At 38.9% G+C, this 17,246-nt stretch overlaps 1 protein-coding gene across 1 annotated transcript in view; it reads right to left on the minus strand.

Annotated features, from left to right (window-relative positions):
* The window catches only part of PCNX2 (pecanex 2), a 154,901-nt gene that overhangs the window by 62,222 nt on the left and 75,433 nt on the right, over nt 1–17,246 (minus strand). The window contains exons 20-21 of the mRNA XM_005146038.3: nt 10,813–10,954; nt 5,586–5,763 (exon numbers count right to left, since the gene is read on the minus strand). Of these exons, the coding sequence (XP_005146095.2) occupies nt 5,586–5,763; nt 10,813–10,954 (320 nt within the window). The remainder of the gene's footprint in view (nt 1–5,585; nt 5,764–10,812; nt 10,955–17,246) is intronic.

A 17,246-nucleotide genomic window follows, 5' to 3' on the forward strand; every position in this document is an offset into this window, starting at 1 on the left:
GCAGCTGATTGAGACACTGGATTTCAGTATGCAAGAATGGCAAAAAATGGATTAAAATATGAATTAAAGACTCAGTGTCAGAAGCTTTGAAGTGAAACACCAGATTAATGAAGGATGAAAAATCAAAAGGGGAAAGAAAAAAAGAGTGAGGCTTTTGACTTCTCTGTAGCACCTACATCAATCAATGGGACATGCCAACTAACCAAGAGTTTTATTGCTACAAAGGCAATAACAAGATCCAATAGGTTAATTACTTGACTTCTACAAAGCACCAAGAAGGTCAATGCACTTGGTAGTACTTTCTCATAAAATGAAGGAAAACAAGATGACATATATAATTTCTTTCCTGTGCAAGGGACTGTGTGTGGATATTGAAAGTTAAGCCTGATCAGCACAGGTCTGGCAGCTTGTTACAAACTGGCTGTCTTAGCTGGAGTTACTCTGACATAAAGATCATCTTTCATAAATGTTTGACACTGGATATTATGGCAGAAAGAAGTATGCAGAAAGAGAGAAAATTCCTATAAAAAGAAAAAAAAATGCAGATTCCTTATTAACTGGAAAATGTATTCTGGGAAAGAAGGAAAAAAATCCGACAGGGAAATTGTATTCTTAAGTGAGCTCAGCAGGGGTAAGAGTACTTAGGCAAATGAATTCAGTGTTAATGAAGGCAAATTTAACAAGCTCTGGTTCTTTGATTATTTTGCCTTATGCATGAAGACAAATTCAGAACCCTCAGAGGACTTGTCTATAAGAAAATATAAGGTGATTTTATATTTTAGTATTGCTAATTAGTTCATCCACACACACAAATTAAGAGTCCATTAATCTGCTTGCCAGTAACATACAAGACACTGAAAGAGATAGGAAGTTGTAGTCCTACACATTAGAGGGTTAATGACACTGAGTCTTCTCATTCCCATTCAATCTCTGTAGTAGATGAGTGTGTAAGCTAAGGGTGGCTCTTTCTTTAGGGTTTAAAGGAAGCTATACAGATTTGTCAAAAAAAACCCCCAAACATACTCTAAAGTACATGTATTTCTCAGTTGTGCTCTACAAATGAGAGTTGCTGGTAAAAGAGCCAGTTTACTGCAGTTTGGCATATGGGAATCCTCAGCTGCTGCTGGTTGCTCCCAATAGTGTGTAGACTGGCAAATAAAAAAAAAACAAAAACAAAACACTATTTTTCTCTTTTCTTTGTAGTAGCCAAGAGCATACTACAACCAGAAGCATCCACAATCACAGTACTGAGCAGTTTTTGCTGTTTTTGCTCCTTCAGCTAAACATCAGCTCCACTTGAGATTCCAAAAGCAGTTCAGGGAGACACTATGACCCCTGCTCACAAGCGAGATTTAGAGGATTCCCATTGCACTGGATGAAATAAAACTCCACATCTTTAAGAGAAAACACAACAAAAGAGCAGTGGACAAGACTTGCTCTTAGCATCTTTGTTAATATCTCAGCCAGTTCTAAACTGATACCTTGCTGTTTGAATGATTTTCATTGTTTTTTACTTCAAACTTAACAATATCTGTTTATTCGTGACTTGAACTCCATACACCCTTTAAAAGCAGCTCACACATCTGGCAAGGAGGGCAGTGCTGGGCACATTCTTTTTTGTTTGTTTTGGGGTTTGCTTGGTTGGTTTGGGTTTTTGTTTGTTTTTTATTTTTTTGTTTTATCACACTGAAGAAAGGTGGACTCAATGAGAATTTAACCACCCATAGGTTGTGTGTATTAGTTCTTCTTCAGTTAAATATTATGTCGGTAGACATCAGAAGGGTGGAAGAAAGGCCTGCTTCTCATTATTCCCAACAGTTTATTCAAACGAGTTAATATTCCCACATTTTTTACCCTATTGCAGAAAAAGTCACAGAGATTGTCCTACTACGAGAAATCTAGGAAGAAATCTTCCGTTTTATATTCCATCTTTGCTATGTCTATGAAGAATATATTCTCAGTTATATGTGGTTTTCCATTTTCCACTACTATGAACATTCTTATTAACCTTTGTACTGACATCATCTCCTAAAAAGTCTAGGGAGAACAACTGGCTCATTTGAAGAGTTTACACGGAGTCATAGAGACCAAGAAGACTTTCTTGATTATCCGGTTTGACTTCCTACAGAGCAAACATCAGAGCTTTACACCCACAATTTTTCAATAAGCAACCACATTTTTTAAAAGACCATTCAACTTTGATTTAAAGTATACAGACAACAGGAGGTTTGGACAGAAGAATCCTAGGCTGTAGTCAAGGGTACAAACTGGGCCAGTTACAGGGAAAATTTTAGCGTAAGAAAGATGGAGAAGTCCTGTTCCACTTGAATTGAAAGCTGCAATCATCCTTAAAACCAAGAAAGTCTTTCCTAACTGTTTATCTTGCTCTCTTAGCAAGGCAATCTAAAAGATAAACCAGCCCAGTGTGCATGTGCCTAATCAACTTTTAGCACTGTTTTCATGCTCCATAACGTGTCAAAATGTAAGCAGATAATGATTTTTTTTTAAAGGAGTTAATTAACTGTTGCATTAATAAGTCCTATGCTGTTAAAAAGACAAAAAAAATCCAGGTTGAGTAAACAAAATCCTCAGGAATAGAACTGAAGAGACTCTCTTGTTCTCTGTGAGAGTGTGGGTGGCGTGGCTATTTACAAACAGAGATAAAAATCGGTGAGCAGCAATTTGGACTTCCATGCCTCAACTTGTTCAGGGAGCTTCTGATTTGACTAAAATACATTAAATCAATAGCACAATGGGGAAAATGAGGCAAACACAATCAGTGAGATGTTCAGAAATATTCTACCCAACATTATTAGCAAAGTTTCATTCAACGTAATCCGCTTCAAGAGTCACTGGTGCAGTTACGAATGTCTGTTGAATTTAGATGCCTTCTTCCCCAGTGCCTGGCAGAAGAAAATAAATGCTTACTACCACAGTGCTTTGAAAGCATGCAAATATTCTTTCATGGGGTAACCATGCTTAAAAATTACCATCAGTATGACTAAGGCACAGCACTTCTAATGTACCTTAATCCAGAGGGTGGTAAATTGACATTTTCAATGAGTAAGCAGAAATCAGCCATGACTGTAGTATGTTTTGCATAGTCAAAGGTGACGGTAACAGAGACTATTTCAGTTTGTTTTTTTCTTTCTTTTTAAATAGTCATAAACACAAAAATGACTGAACTACGGATGACCAGAATCTGCGAAGACCCATACAGCTTTTTACCTATTACAGAACAGAGCTGGACGCAGCTTCTTTAGGGCTTATAGTATGGAATAAACATGTCATGTTTATCGTCAAGTGACCATACCCTTTACTAAAGTTCCACAATACTGAGCTACTTAAAGCTTAATTAGGGTAACAGAAAACTTATGCCCTTTATGATTTGAAATTAATAGGACTTCAATTGCTATCATCTGCAGTGCTGTTTTTCAGATTGGTTTTAACTATCATTGTGTAACTACATGCACTTTTGTAATATAAGGAACTCAACCGCTCAATTCTTTTTTTAAATTAAATAAGAAAAAGTCCACTTGATGAACTAATGGCCTACAAAATTTCAAATATTATCAGATATGAAGAAGTTGACAGAGCAGTGCTAAAACTACATTTTTTAAATGTGACTATAGTGCAAGCTTTTAGTCTAGTAGAGTAGTAATTATTCTAGCAAACATCTCTTTTTAATTTGGTATGCATCTTTCATTTATCTCATTCTTATTGCTACCACTGTTCTTTCTACTGCAAACAGTAGCTCCAAACTGATCAAGCAAATTCCCCCAAAACCCAGCTGAAAGCCTTTAAAGCACTCTCTTCCAAAACCAGTCAATAATCCACGCCAGTTTTTTGTGACATGGTCATGAGGTCAACATTTTCAAAAGAAATAATGAAAGTTTCAATTCTGGTGAGCTAATTTTTTGATCCTGTAAAGAGGTTTTTGTAGAATGAGTTTTAGGCCTAAATAAGCCATTATCCAGGCATGGGGTGTTGACTGACATGCATCACTGACACTCTTATCTGGAGGCAGAAATCCACCCCCTACACATATAATACTGAAATATTGAAAACTGACATAATGTTACCTCTTCATCCCTTTCACTGCTCATCTTTCACTCCAATGTAAGAAGCTTAAAAAATAAACCTTATTTTAGGATCAAAGAGCATGCGGCAGGGGTCCTTTCTAAAGCGGGGATTTGTATCACCTCTTCTCCTTTTCTTCTGCCCTCCCTCCCCAGTACTTGATGCCTCACCCCAGTGGAGAAAGCAGAGCAACACATCTGAGGGCTGAAGGCTTGAAGCAGGTGAAGATCCTACTGTAGTGTGGTCCAAGAGCTCAAGGGAAGAGCCCAAGTTCCCCAAATTTTTACTCCTCCCTCTACTCCTCCCTTACAGCAGCACAGAAATAAACTAGGAGAAGCATATTTCTTCTTCACTGTCTGCCTGAATGACTGGAACTCCCACCGTAACACCAATTAACTTGTCCTTTCCTTAGGAAGCCTGAAACTTCCAGGTGGCCATGAACAGCAGTGTGAGCCAATGTTCCTTGTGTAGAAGGGCTAAATATCTCCATGTGCATTACTGGGCATCTCCACAGCACATGCAGCAGTCATTGTGGAACCATACCTTTCACCTCTCAGAAATGAAGTGATGCTAGCTGGGCCATACTCACAAATGTGGTAGGAATATTTTAGAAAAAGAAACCAAGCAAACAGGCCTGACCAATGGGGGAAAAAAAAGGAAAAAAGTAAACACAGCAACAAAACCACCTCAACAGAATTACCCCTGGGCAAACTGGATCATATCTTATGGCAATCAGGGACCACCGAGTTTAAAAACAAAACAAAATATAAAAAGCTGGTAAAAGCTTTAGACAAGTCTGCAATACTTTCTCATGTTTTATCAAGGTATGAGTTAAATCTGCTTCTTTCACTGAAACAGCATAAATAACAAATCAAGACAGAATCTGGTCTGACCGAGGAATAAAGGTTTGGGTTTGTTTTGTTTTTTAAGCAAATTCAACTAGAGGACACTTGAAGAGTTAACAATGTTAAAGAGTGGAAGGAGGTCTGAGGTTAAGGGTAAGGGCAGTATCACAAGGATAACAGACTTTAAACAGGAAAAAGAAATGTTAAGGCTGACATTAGGAAAACATTTATTATCATGAGGATGATTAGATAATGGAATAATTTCCCAAAGGAAGTTGTTGAGTCAACCACTAGAGGCATTCAAAGGAAACCTAGATAAAAACACCAAGCGATTGATCTGGAGAACAGCCCTGCACTGATGACCCAAGAGGCTCTTTCCAACTTGTTGAGGATTCTCCTCGTGAGAACAAGAATTCCAAACTTTTTATAGCAACATGTGAACAAAAAGTAAATGCAAAACATTGAACAAAACCAGCGAAGACACTTAACTGGAGCCTTGTTTTCAGTTTACAGATTTTGTCCTTCATAGTACCAATAATCTGCATCTATATATGCATTCATTGCTTCTAAAAACAAATCCTGCCACACATTGATCAGCACAGTAGCACTAAGAAGATAAGTAAAGCTATGAAATAAAGCTATAGGAGCTATAAAACTTGCCTTATGAAACACAATGGACATCATGAAGAAATCCAGTAAGAAATTTTCTGAAATGTCTCTGTAGTCAAAGCGGAAGAAGATTACAGTAAAGCTCAAAGTAACAAATTGATTAATAGGATTACAGAATGAGGAGCGGAGGAGTTTCATCCCAGCAACTGTTATCAGGATAATATCACAGCTGTAAGAAAGGCAGAAAGAAAAACCTAATCAAGTCAAAGTCATAAACCATTAAATTATGAAGCTCTTACATAGAAATTCCAGATGTGTTTTATATTGTCATGTGCTTTGATATTAATCCTATGTTCTTTTAATAATTACATTTATTTTACCCATGTGCAACTTCATGTTTTTCCTTTATAATTTTCACACACTGGTAATCTGAAATGAGAAATAACTATACTGAAAAGAATATCATTGACTATTAAAAGCTAAGAACCTAGAAAGAATATTTTTATATAGCTCTTAGAATAAAACTTCAGCGATTTCTATGTGGGAAATATTTTGGCACTTCCATTAATGCTTTACTGTAATTTGAAAAAAGTATCTTGAACTCCAGTTTTTTTTTTATTACTAGGAATTTCATTTGATGACAGAATTTATGACTATTCTCCTAACTTCATTACACACTGTGACAAAATTCTGGATAGAAACACCCATAGACATTAAGCGCTTAAAATTCTTACCATTGTTCTTGATCACAAGGTCAACTATATACAGTAATTCCTTCATCAGATTAAACGAAAAGTTGTTGCATCTATGTGCTATAAAACGCATACAGTCTGTATTTTACTCTCCTTTATTATAGTTCAGAGAGTGAACTTAAGCTGAGAACTCTTAAACAGTGATCACACAGAAAATCAAGAAGTCTAGCCTTTAAAAATTCAAGGGCTTGCTGCTGTATTTCCAAGAAGATAATGTTCCTCTTTGAACTCTCCAGAAAACCATACAGTTTTCTGGGTAAGAAAATACAATTAGATGAGAAGGAAAGATGAGAAGGAATGTGTTGGCACCCCTCGAATTTAAATAACCACCATATATATCTGAACTCAGAAACCTGAGGCTGTTCACATTTTTAAGTTTTGATTTTAAGAATCTTTACAGAATTGGAAACATGGTCTTGCTTGGACAGCAATTTTGGTCTCCATTTTATTTAATTGACAATAAAGCCTATTTCAGGAATTAGATCCAAGTAAGATCTCAGACATGCATGATAGATTTTTAGTCACCTGAGCAGAATGAAAATCCAACCTTGGATCTTTCTCCAGTGCATATGGAAATTCAGGCTGAAAGCAGGTGACTAAAGCTAGCCCTACATGAAATCCTCAGGATAGTGATTTGTCTGAAAATACTGCCTTGTCTTAACTTACCCTGACCTAAGACTGCAGGTGAGGATCCTTTGTCTCCCTCCATCCACTTCAGCACAGCTAAGTGCTTCTGACCTGCAGGGAACTGAGTGGGATCTTTCCTTTCGGAAGAGCAGTTGCATACTGGTTAGACTACTTCCCTGGGAAGGAAGGAGCCCAAATCCAGTCTGAAGGGAATCCAGTCTGAAGGGATTCAGACCCACATCTCACTCCCCAAGTTACCCTCTACTCCCCCTTCCCTAGCTGAACCTGTGCCAAGAAAATTTAAAGGGTTTTTAGTCAAAGTCAGAACATGAGTCTACATCTCTGTTGATAGGCACGCCCCTGAGATGCAACACAATATTGGGCTCCACACCATGAACACTTACATGATTCTGTATTTTATCAACCAACCACTAAAAATTACAGGAACAGGGTCAGAAGCAGGAATTGGAACATATGATACCCACTCCTGTAAGAATTTCCTTACCACCAGAGAAGGAGGAATCAAAAGCAAACCTCCCATAGCTTCTGCTTTCCTGATTATGTGCTTAACAGTTGATACCTATTAAATGAAATGGTCAATGCCATCTTCTACATCAAGTTTTTTAAAAGGAAGGAAATCAAAGCAGTATTTGTGAGCTCAATCCTGATCACATACTGGGGATGATGCAAAACAGCTCTCAGCTCAAAACCTTCAGGTTTCTGGATCCTAGTCTGAATAAGAGTGAGGTGTCCCTGCCCACAGCAGGGGTGTTGGAACTAGATGATCTTAAGGTCCTTTTCAACCCTAACTATTCTATGATTCTATGATTCTATGATTCTAAGAGACAAGTGATTTATGAAGAAAGCTCTGGGCATGTGCAGGTTCATTAGGAGGCTTGAAGCATCACGCCAAACTCAGGAGTATCAGGTACCCTCAGGGTTTTCTGGCAGTTGGCATGGCTGACACTTGGCAGGCCAGAAAGCTCTAAACTTTTAAAGGTCTTAAACTTTTTTTTTAACTCTTAAACCTTTTTTAAAGGTTTTCATCATTCTAGCAGGGCTTATAAGTCTGCACATTTTCAGTTTGATTTTACTTTATGTGGCATTTATTCATTACTGTGGCATTTATCCATAGCACAGATGCAACTCTATTTGAATGCAGGTTATTCTAAAGGATCACCAGGACATCACTGTTGGAATGAAATGCCAAGTTTACCTTATTTCTCACTTTTTCAAAGCTGTTCTTTTCAATTTGCTGCAGAATTCTGAATGGAAAATCTAGTGACTAAGATTCTGAATCTAATGAACCTGCACATGCCCAGAGCTTTCTTCATAAATCACTTGTCTCTTAGAATCATAGAATAATTAGGGTTGGAAAGGACCTTTAGATCATCTAGTTCCAACCCCCGTGCCATGGGCAGGGACACCCACTGAATAGATTCTGAAGCCAACAGAAGCCATCCCAGTATGTCCTGTACGAACTGGTTGGATCTTTCATTCTTCTGAATTAAGAAAATTCTTGCAACACTGAGGAATTTTCATATGGAAAACTGACAGATTGTAGAGCAAAAAGAAGACTTTTTCTCACTGGATCTATTAACATGCAAAAAAATTTCACCCAAACATGACATTTTATAAAATAATGCTCTCAGGCAGGGGCAACAGAAAATAATTCACTCATCATCCCTCTTCTTTCAGAACATTGCCATGCAAGATGCTTTTTCCTCGGGCCTTAATTCCCAGCAGAGAGAAAGTAAGAGAGAGCAAGAAGGGGAGCTTATTTCTGAAGCTTCTGTGGCAGGTAACATGGGCAAGCATTGCGGCTTGTCAGCATGGGTCCCATTAATGACCAGCATATCAGGATCTAGAAAACTCAAGCTACCTCCTGACTGTGAAGGAGCTGTTCTGCCTCCTCAAGAAGCAAACCTCCTCAGTCCTTTAAATCACAAAGCAAGACGATGCTTCTTCAAAAAATGCATTAAAATTGAGTAAAACTCCAAAACCAAATCATGCAAAATGTACCACCTCAGACACAGAGCAGGAGAGTTCCTGCCCTTCTCTATGGTATGATGCAGTCTGATCCTTAGGTGGTCAAGAACTAAGGAATGTTCCAACAACAGGAGATGGGTATTTAAGTATTAAAGAAGAGAAAGTACAACCCTCAGTAACACTTTCTATGGAAGAAGCAAGGAGAATCCAGGATTCCTCATGGGCTTACAGAGCTGAGAGGAAAGAGGTAGGATCTGAAGACAAATGTTTTGTGTGTGGTATTTACATAGTAGCTGTAGGGGAAGCATATTAAAGAGGAGTGTCACAGAAGAAGGGATACTGAGAGTGTTGTGGGTAGACCTCTGCTACAAGGAAAAAACCCAGGTTTTAAATCCAAGGTGATCACATAGACACAAGGGGGATGGGAAAGGGAAGGATTGTCTTGGTATTCCCCTAGAGGCCAAGCAATCACAGGCAGACAAATGTAATTACTGTCTTTAATCTCAAGAATTCTGGGTGACTGACTCACTACTTCTGAACACTTGAGGGAGGTGCTACTTTAAAGTGCAATCTAGCTTGGAGGAATGACTGGGTAAAAATAGCACCTTCCTAACCCTACATATTTGCTCTGTGCATGTATTCAGTCACGTCTGCTAACTAGTAACAAATGACATTTTGATTACTTTTTAGTTCACTCAGCCTTGCAGAACCAAATAAAGGGGTAAGTGTGAACTCAGTTTCACCCTGGACAATACAGTTAAACTCCTGAAGCACCTTGGCATCTCCCAGGTACCTGAGGGAAAAAGGTCACTGGGGAACTACACAGGCTATCACTGACTGACTGGTGACAGCCTCTTTGGAGAAGCAGCTTTCTGGGAGGAATATGCAGAAAATGTGACTAATGCCCTAGTCCTAGTTTCAGCAGGATCCAGCTTTTCCTTCAGATTGTGCAGTTCCTAAAGCTGTGTCGCACTTCAAGAGAGAAGAATAATTTTAAAAAAACATGCAATTTTTATATCAAAGTTCTTTTTTTCTATATACTTACAGTTAAGAATCCGAATTTTTATTAATACTGAGGAACTCCTCCCCCTCACGCCACTGTTTTTTCTCCTACTGGAACCTTCTTTCCTGAACACAAGCTGTTTCTTTGTTTGTATCATCTGCATCCCTGTCATTCTGATAAAAAGACTGCAGAACCTCTGCTCACTGGGGATGCTGCAGTCACTAAGCCTGCTGAATATCTGCAGTAGGCAAGTCACTGATCAAAATATTTACCATAAAAGGCTGTCTTCCAGGATCATACTGTGAGACCATGGATCAGCATCACCAGTTCTGCTTAATATCAGAGACATCAGGCTCTGGGAAAACTTGTATCCCTACCTTTCTCAAACCATTCCTAATGCAGGACTACCCACCATTCTTCACTGTTGAATATTTTATTCAGTCTTGCTGTAAAAGGCTTGCCTGGTGAAGCTTCTGATAACTCCTTTGGGAGATATGCCATAGTCTTATAACTCCTCAGTTAGGAAATATTTCCTGATATCCAACCTAGATTTCTCATTTTCATCTGATTAATTCTAGTTACCCCACTGTGTTTATGCCCAAACACCTGCAGCCTGGTATAGTGTGTCTTGCTTTTAATTGACATGTAGACATTCCATATATATGTATCTATATATAGCTCTTTAATCTTTTAATTTCTCGCTTTCTCACTGGAGTAATGTCTTAGCATGTGCTAAGGTAGTTCTGCTTTTTTCTTTCAGCAAAGCCAATGATTATTGTACATTGAACTAGTAATGCACAAAAACTGTGACAAGTAGACTTAAATAAGGAACACGTTTAATTTCTCATTCTTCAATCTAAACACAAATATTCTACTAATCACATACTTTGAGTTATAATTTACTTACTGTGTGCCAAGCTTCTTGTATTTACTAATTGAGAAAGCATCAATGGTGAGGGCATTCAGTATTATAGCTGGATACAAAATGTATTTCTCAAAGCACTGAAGCCACACATAGAGCCTTTCAAACCACATCAAATGTGCAGCATCTGAAATAGAAATTCAGATAACTGATCATTTCACAAAATTATCAGCATTTTTTTGCATTGCAGTATCATAGAAGAAATGAGTTAGCTGACATTAACAATCAACCAACTGATTTATGAAATAACAGAATTCATAATTCTTTTGTAATTTGAATTTTGAGAGTATCTGCTTTGCTGCTTATAACTACACTCATGAGAAATGCTCAGAAATTAAGACGATACATGCTAGATGGTAGTTTCTACATAATCAGATTACTTAGTCACTATATCAAATAGCACCTTTAGTGATGTAATGACTCCAGAGAGGCCCTCTCCAGCTCCAGCACTGATCTGGTGAATGACCTAGGGAACCTCATTTGAGCTCTGTGCCTCTCCTTCCTCATCGTATAGTGACAAAACACTGTTCATTGGACTACAAAGTATCAGTGATCTCATTGATAAATTACATATCTTTTGAGATCTAAAGTCTGCAGAATTAACAGGAGCCAGAAACTGCTGCTGTTGTTTCTTGAAACACTTAAAACAGGCATTGTAAAAGGTATCTGCCAGGATCAAATAATTCATGAGTAAAGAATGTCTGTTTTGCAGCAGACTTTTCTAACAATATCAGTGCTTAATCTGAATATTAAACAAGAACTGAATGTTCTGTGCAATTCAATTCCTATGAGAACTTAGGTGAACTGAGTGCAGAAACACTTGTGTACAGGCAAGAATAATGTCTTTATTCTCAACTGAGCTCAGCTAGACAAGGTTATTGAAAAACAGTGAACACAAAAAAGGCAGAAGTTGGTATTGACTCAGAAATAAGAATGCCAACTACTGAATCTCCGATACTTCACCCTGCAGAAATGAAAATAATTATGCATCCACATCCTACCCTCCCACACACACCTTTTCAATGACAGGCAAAGACAACATGCTGAATCAACAAATTCAAATGTTCTGCAGGCAGTTTCACATTGTACAGGCTCAAAAGACAGATCTGAAAGCAATCCTTCCAATTTAAATTTAACTTACAGTATCTTAAGTATCTTAAGCTAAGGCAATGCTCTTGCAAAGATCCACCTTCAGAATATATGATCAACTTCTGTTTCTTGTTATAGCATAAGAATATTTCCCCTATTACCTAGAGACTACCTCCTAAAAGTTCATACACACAGTGAAATGTCCATTTTGGAACCTAGCTGTTATTATCCATTCCTCTCACCTCCTCCTGAACTACAAATTGCTCTCAGAGCTCCACTTGAGAACTTCATCCAGCTGCCCAAAGCTGAGCTCTGTGCATGAACTCAAGCTTGAATAAAGAGATGTGCATATCAAGTAGACTAAAAAGAAAGTAGCTGCAGGAGTAGAGAGAGATGTGTGCAGACGATGCAGACAGAACAAAGAGCTCACATTCAGAGGGGGCCCAGTGAAAGACACAGATGATTTGAAAACGGCTTATATGAATGTGTGGGGTATAAAGGCAGTGGCATGGAGGAAGGAGATGAAAAAATAGTCTCTAGTGTTTCAGGGTTTCTTTCTCATTCAGTCCTGCATTGGTTTCTACACATCTATTATACCACAAGTTCATACATCTTGACCTCAGCCTTTCTTCCTGCAGTCAGGCACAACAATGACAAGTAATAAATGAGTCATCTCATAGGGGCATCATGAGAACAGGTCTGATAATTGCTATTCTGTAGAAGGCCCAAAACTTTGAACGACTCATCCAGAGTCTAGGAAACAAAGGCAGGAATAAACTTGTGGAATTGCCATTACATTAGCTGCCTCGCTAATTGCTGGCAGCCATTTTTTCTCCCCATAACACTACACTTGTCAAAAATTAGGAAGCTGAAAATTAAATTCTATGTGGTAAAACCTCCTCACAGATATCTTGTTTTGAACAGTTCTTTCACTGTCCATGCCTGACAACTACAGGATACTGTCCTTTTCCAAGCTTCTCTTTCTACACAAACAGGGAACCTTTAAGTTTGGCTCCTACATTTTTCTTACAGAGTAGAAGAAAAGACAGCCTGTCAGACATACCTATCAAAGGGATTACACAACCTTTTCCTCTGCCTGTTTCATCTCAGAACACGATAAAAAGCCTCTGCAGCAGCCTAAGGGTCTGAAATATGTATTTTATTTTTTTTTACTCTTGTTTTCTAACACACAACACCAGATACATTGCAATAACACTTAAGCCCCCAAGAGTGGGAATGGACCACACATAAAATGAGGACTGCAAAAGAAGGAAAAAATCCTGTTGTCTGCAGCAGGTAGCATAGGAAATGCAGCTGCATCTCAAAGTAGAAGGAAACCCATCTTTAGAGATCAGTCTGGCAGATCTCCACCCTCAATCTTTTCAAAAGCTGAGTCACCGTGTTTAGGAAAACAATGTTTTGTGACAAATGAAAACAGACTTAATCAGGACAAGGGAAAAAAATCTGCAGTATTCTTTTATGATTACATGAAATAATAAACAGTAAAACTTGGGTATTCATCAGAATTACTGATTATCAGGGAGAGGAAGCCCTGAACAACGTTTTCAGTTGGATGTGATCCTTAATAAGATTTGTATTTCTACTACACTTTCCTTGTCATATTACAGCAAAAGTTAAAAGGCAACTTTCAATCAAGTCTTTTGGGTACTTTTTTCATACCCAAGCCTTGTTTGGAAAGTAATAGTTTTGAAAAACATGATTTAATTTTTTTTTTAAGACTGAAATCCTTAATGTATGGTTTTGCAGGGAGTAATCTGAATTATTTCGTTGCTTGTTGAAGAACAAACTTAAGCCCCTCAGCAGACTGTGTTCTGACAATGCTGTCTTCAAACACCTCAGGAACATATACTGAGAATGATTAAGGCACAGGATCCATCAAAAAATGACAAGCAAGCTTTTGGCAAGATGAGAGCTGAGGGTGAGGGGGAAGCTGTGCTTCTCAAAGTGCATTAGTTGCTTGTAGAAATAACTGTATCAGAAGAGGAAATCAGACCTCGGCATACTAAAATATTTACCAATACCCACATGTACCAGGGCACTGCCCACTGAAGCCAGGAGACACTGGCAAGAACAAATCTTCCTGACTGTGCAGATTTATAGCTGTTACTAACAATTTTGTTAAGCAGTATGGACGTGAAATAGCTCTGACTAATGACATCACTCTTATTTGAGTCCCTGAGGATTAATACTCTAAGGCAGCAAAATTATAATGAATTTCAAGAGTCAGACATTTTATTTTAATGGCTTCTAAAAATGGATCAGAAATTAATGTGGGTAAAAAGAAAATATTTGACAGTAAGCCCAAATGAAATTTCTGTGTGGGATTAACCTGATGAGAACAACTGACAGTAACAATGAGGTTGTGAGAAAATGAGTTTGAATTTTAAGAAACACACAATGTGTTTTCCAGGGATTCTGGAGCTAAATCATCTCATGTTCAGCATTTTAGGGCTGCTCTACATTTAACCGTTTACTTATTTGGCAGACACTGGTATAAATGTGAACCTAATTGTCAGGTTTCCGTTTATCTGGCAGAAGTCTCAGCTGCAGATTTTAGGTTTAACAAGTAGCAGTATTGCACAAATTACCATGTTGATGAGAATCCTCTTCTGTCTTTTACTTCTGTACCTGATTAATATTTTGGATTGCAGGGATCTGTGTTTATCAATACACAATACAGAAAACAAGGTCTGCTTTGGAAACTCTTGACTTAAGTGCTTCTCTCTTGTAATATTTTGAGATGCTATCAACAAAAGCTGTGAACAAAACTTTTTTAGATTGTGATGCTATTCTAGAATTGGATGCAAAACTGAAGGAGCAACACAGAACAGCAGGACAACAGGCTCTGTACTTTGCTGGCATATTTTTGTGGCATCTTGGTTGTGAGGACAAAGCCCGTGAATATGTTGATAGAACAATAAAAGTTTCTGGTGATGGTAAAGAGGTAACTTCTTTTTTTTTCCTGTGTAAAATAATAATAGGATCGTGTATACTGTGAATTTAGACTTACTGCACCAATGCTATTTGGAGGTTTCCTTTAACTGTTTTGTGTTCTAATTCTTCTTAATGTCATAAATTCATCTGACAGGGCCAAGTAGTCTTCCCATAATTATTCTCTTGTCTGCTAAATATTCATTTTCACTTAAGAAATTACAGGTCTGCATTGACCAATGGGAATAGTATGTAGTTATGCCAATTTTGCTACTTGATACCAAGTATTTCTAGAAGAAAAACTAAGCGTCATAGCCTCACTAGAGGGACGGATCTGCTTAGAATCTGAAGTCCAAAAATATCCAAAGGATCGGGTACTTAAATTGTCAGCAGTTACTAAAGGCAAAATTTGCTTGGGGTTTTAGTGAATATAATTTATTTTAAAATCAGTGTGTTGTATATAGCAATGTCTTCTGCATTTGTATACAGGCATCAAAATTCACTTGAATCTTTGAAGAGGTTTGTGAAAACTTAATGTTGGGGGTGTTTTAAAGCATGTGTGAGCTTCAGTTCAAGGAGAGAAAAAAGCTTTGTTTTGTCAGACATCTTTGAGGCAGAGCTGTTAAACTGAATGAATAATTTGTAAAACAGCAGTATTTATGACTTTGCTTATTAAAGCCGTAGTAAAAGGATTTAAAAATTGACCTCTTACAGATTTTGCCTTGCCTAGCCTGGCCTGGTAGAGCACAGCCTAGCCCAGCCTAGCCTGGGTTAGCCTAGCCTAGCATACCTTGTTTAGCCTAGCCTTGTTTAGTCTGGGTGAGCCTAGCCCAGCCCATCCTATCCTGGGTTAGCCCGGTTTAGCCTATCCTGGGGTACCCTGGGTTAGCCTGGCCTAGCCTAGCATAGCTAGGATAGCTTTCCGTGGCCAGGTGATTTAGCCTAGCCTGGGTTAGCCTAGCCTGGGTAACCTAGCATAATCTCCATCCAGGGTGAGATTAGCTGGGGTGAGATTAAGCCGAGTGTGATTAGCCTGGGTGAGATTGACCCGGGGGAGACTGACCCGGGTGAGATTGTCCAGGGTCAGATCAGCCTGGGTGAGACTATCCTGGGTCAGATTATCCCGGGTCAGATTATCCTGGGTCATATTAGCACTGGTCGGATTAGCACAGGTTGGATTATCGCGGGTCAGATTATCCCTGGGTCGGATTAGCACGGGGCAGATTATCCCGGGTCAGATTAGCACGGGTTGGATTATCGTGGGTCAGATTAGCACGGGTCATATTATCCCGGGTGACCCTGATCGGATCGTCCCGGGTCAGATTAGCTCGGGTTAAATTAGACGGGTGAGTTACCTGAGTTACCTCGAGTAATTGGTTAACCTGGATTGGCCTATCCTCAGCCTGGGTTAGCCTAGCCTGGATTAGCCTGGGTTAGCCTACCCTATCATAGGCTAACCTAGATTAGGATTAGTCTGACCTAACCTAGCCTAGCCTTGCATGGGTTAGCCTAGCCTTGGTTAGCCTGGATTAGCACAGCCTAGGGTACCCAGGGTTATTCTAGCCTAGCCTAACCTTGTTTAGCCTTGGTTAACCTGGGTTAGCCTAGGTGGGTTAGCCTAGGCTAGCCTAGCCTGGTTTACCATATCCTAGCCTTGCCTAGCCTTTGTTAACCTGCATTAGCCTAGACTATCTTTGTTTAGCCTGGGTTAACCTGAGTTAGCCTGGGTTAGCCTAGGTGGGTTAGCCTAGGCTAGCCTAGCCTAGTTTAGCCTAACCTAACCTAGACTGGATTAGCTTAGCCTAGCCTAGCCTGGGTTAGCATGGCCTGGCCTAGCCTAGACTGGGTTGGCATAGCCTGGGTTAGCCTAGGCTAGCCTAGCCTGGTTTAGCCTAACCTAATCTAGATGGATTAGCCCAGCCTAGCCTGGGTTACACTAACCTAGCCTCACCTAGCCTGGTTTAACCTAGCCTGGGTTACCCTGGGTTAGCCTGGCTTAACCTAGCCTAGCCTAGCCTAGACTGGGTTGGCATAGCCTGGGTTAGACTAGCCTACACTAGCCTAGCCTTGGTTTTCAAAAGATTATTTGGGAATGTTGCTTAGGAGGAAATACTTTCAGCAGAGGTGTTTAATGAATTTTAAATACTGTACATGTTTTTTTTTTTTATACAGAGGGACATGCACACATGTAAAAATATACATTGTCATTTAAGTATGCAGGAAAAATATTTTTCCTTTTTTTCCAAGTTTACTTATGATGCTTATCCCCGTTCCTAGTTTGACAATATGAAGTTATGTATACTTCACGTTTTTTGGGAGGAGGTTAAGGGTACTTAAACTTTGTGGAATATGATTTGCTTAGTATATGCAATTTACTT

The sequence above is a fragment of the Melopsittacus undulatus genome, chromosome 3 (assembly GCF_012275295.1).
Source record: "Melopsittacus undulatus isolate bMelUnd1 chromosome 3, bMelUnd1.mat.Z, whole genome shotgun sequence".
Taxonomy (NCBI): Eukaryota; Metazoa; Chordata; class Aves; order Psittaciformes; family Psittaculidae; genus Melopsittacus; species Melopsittacus undulatus.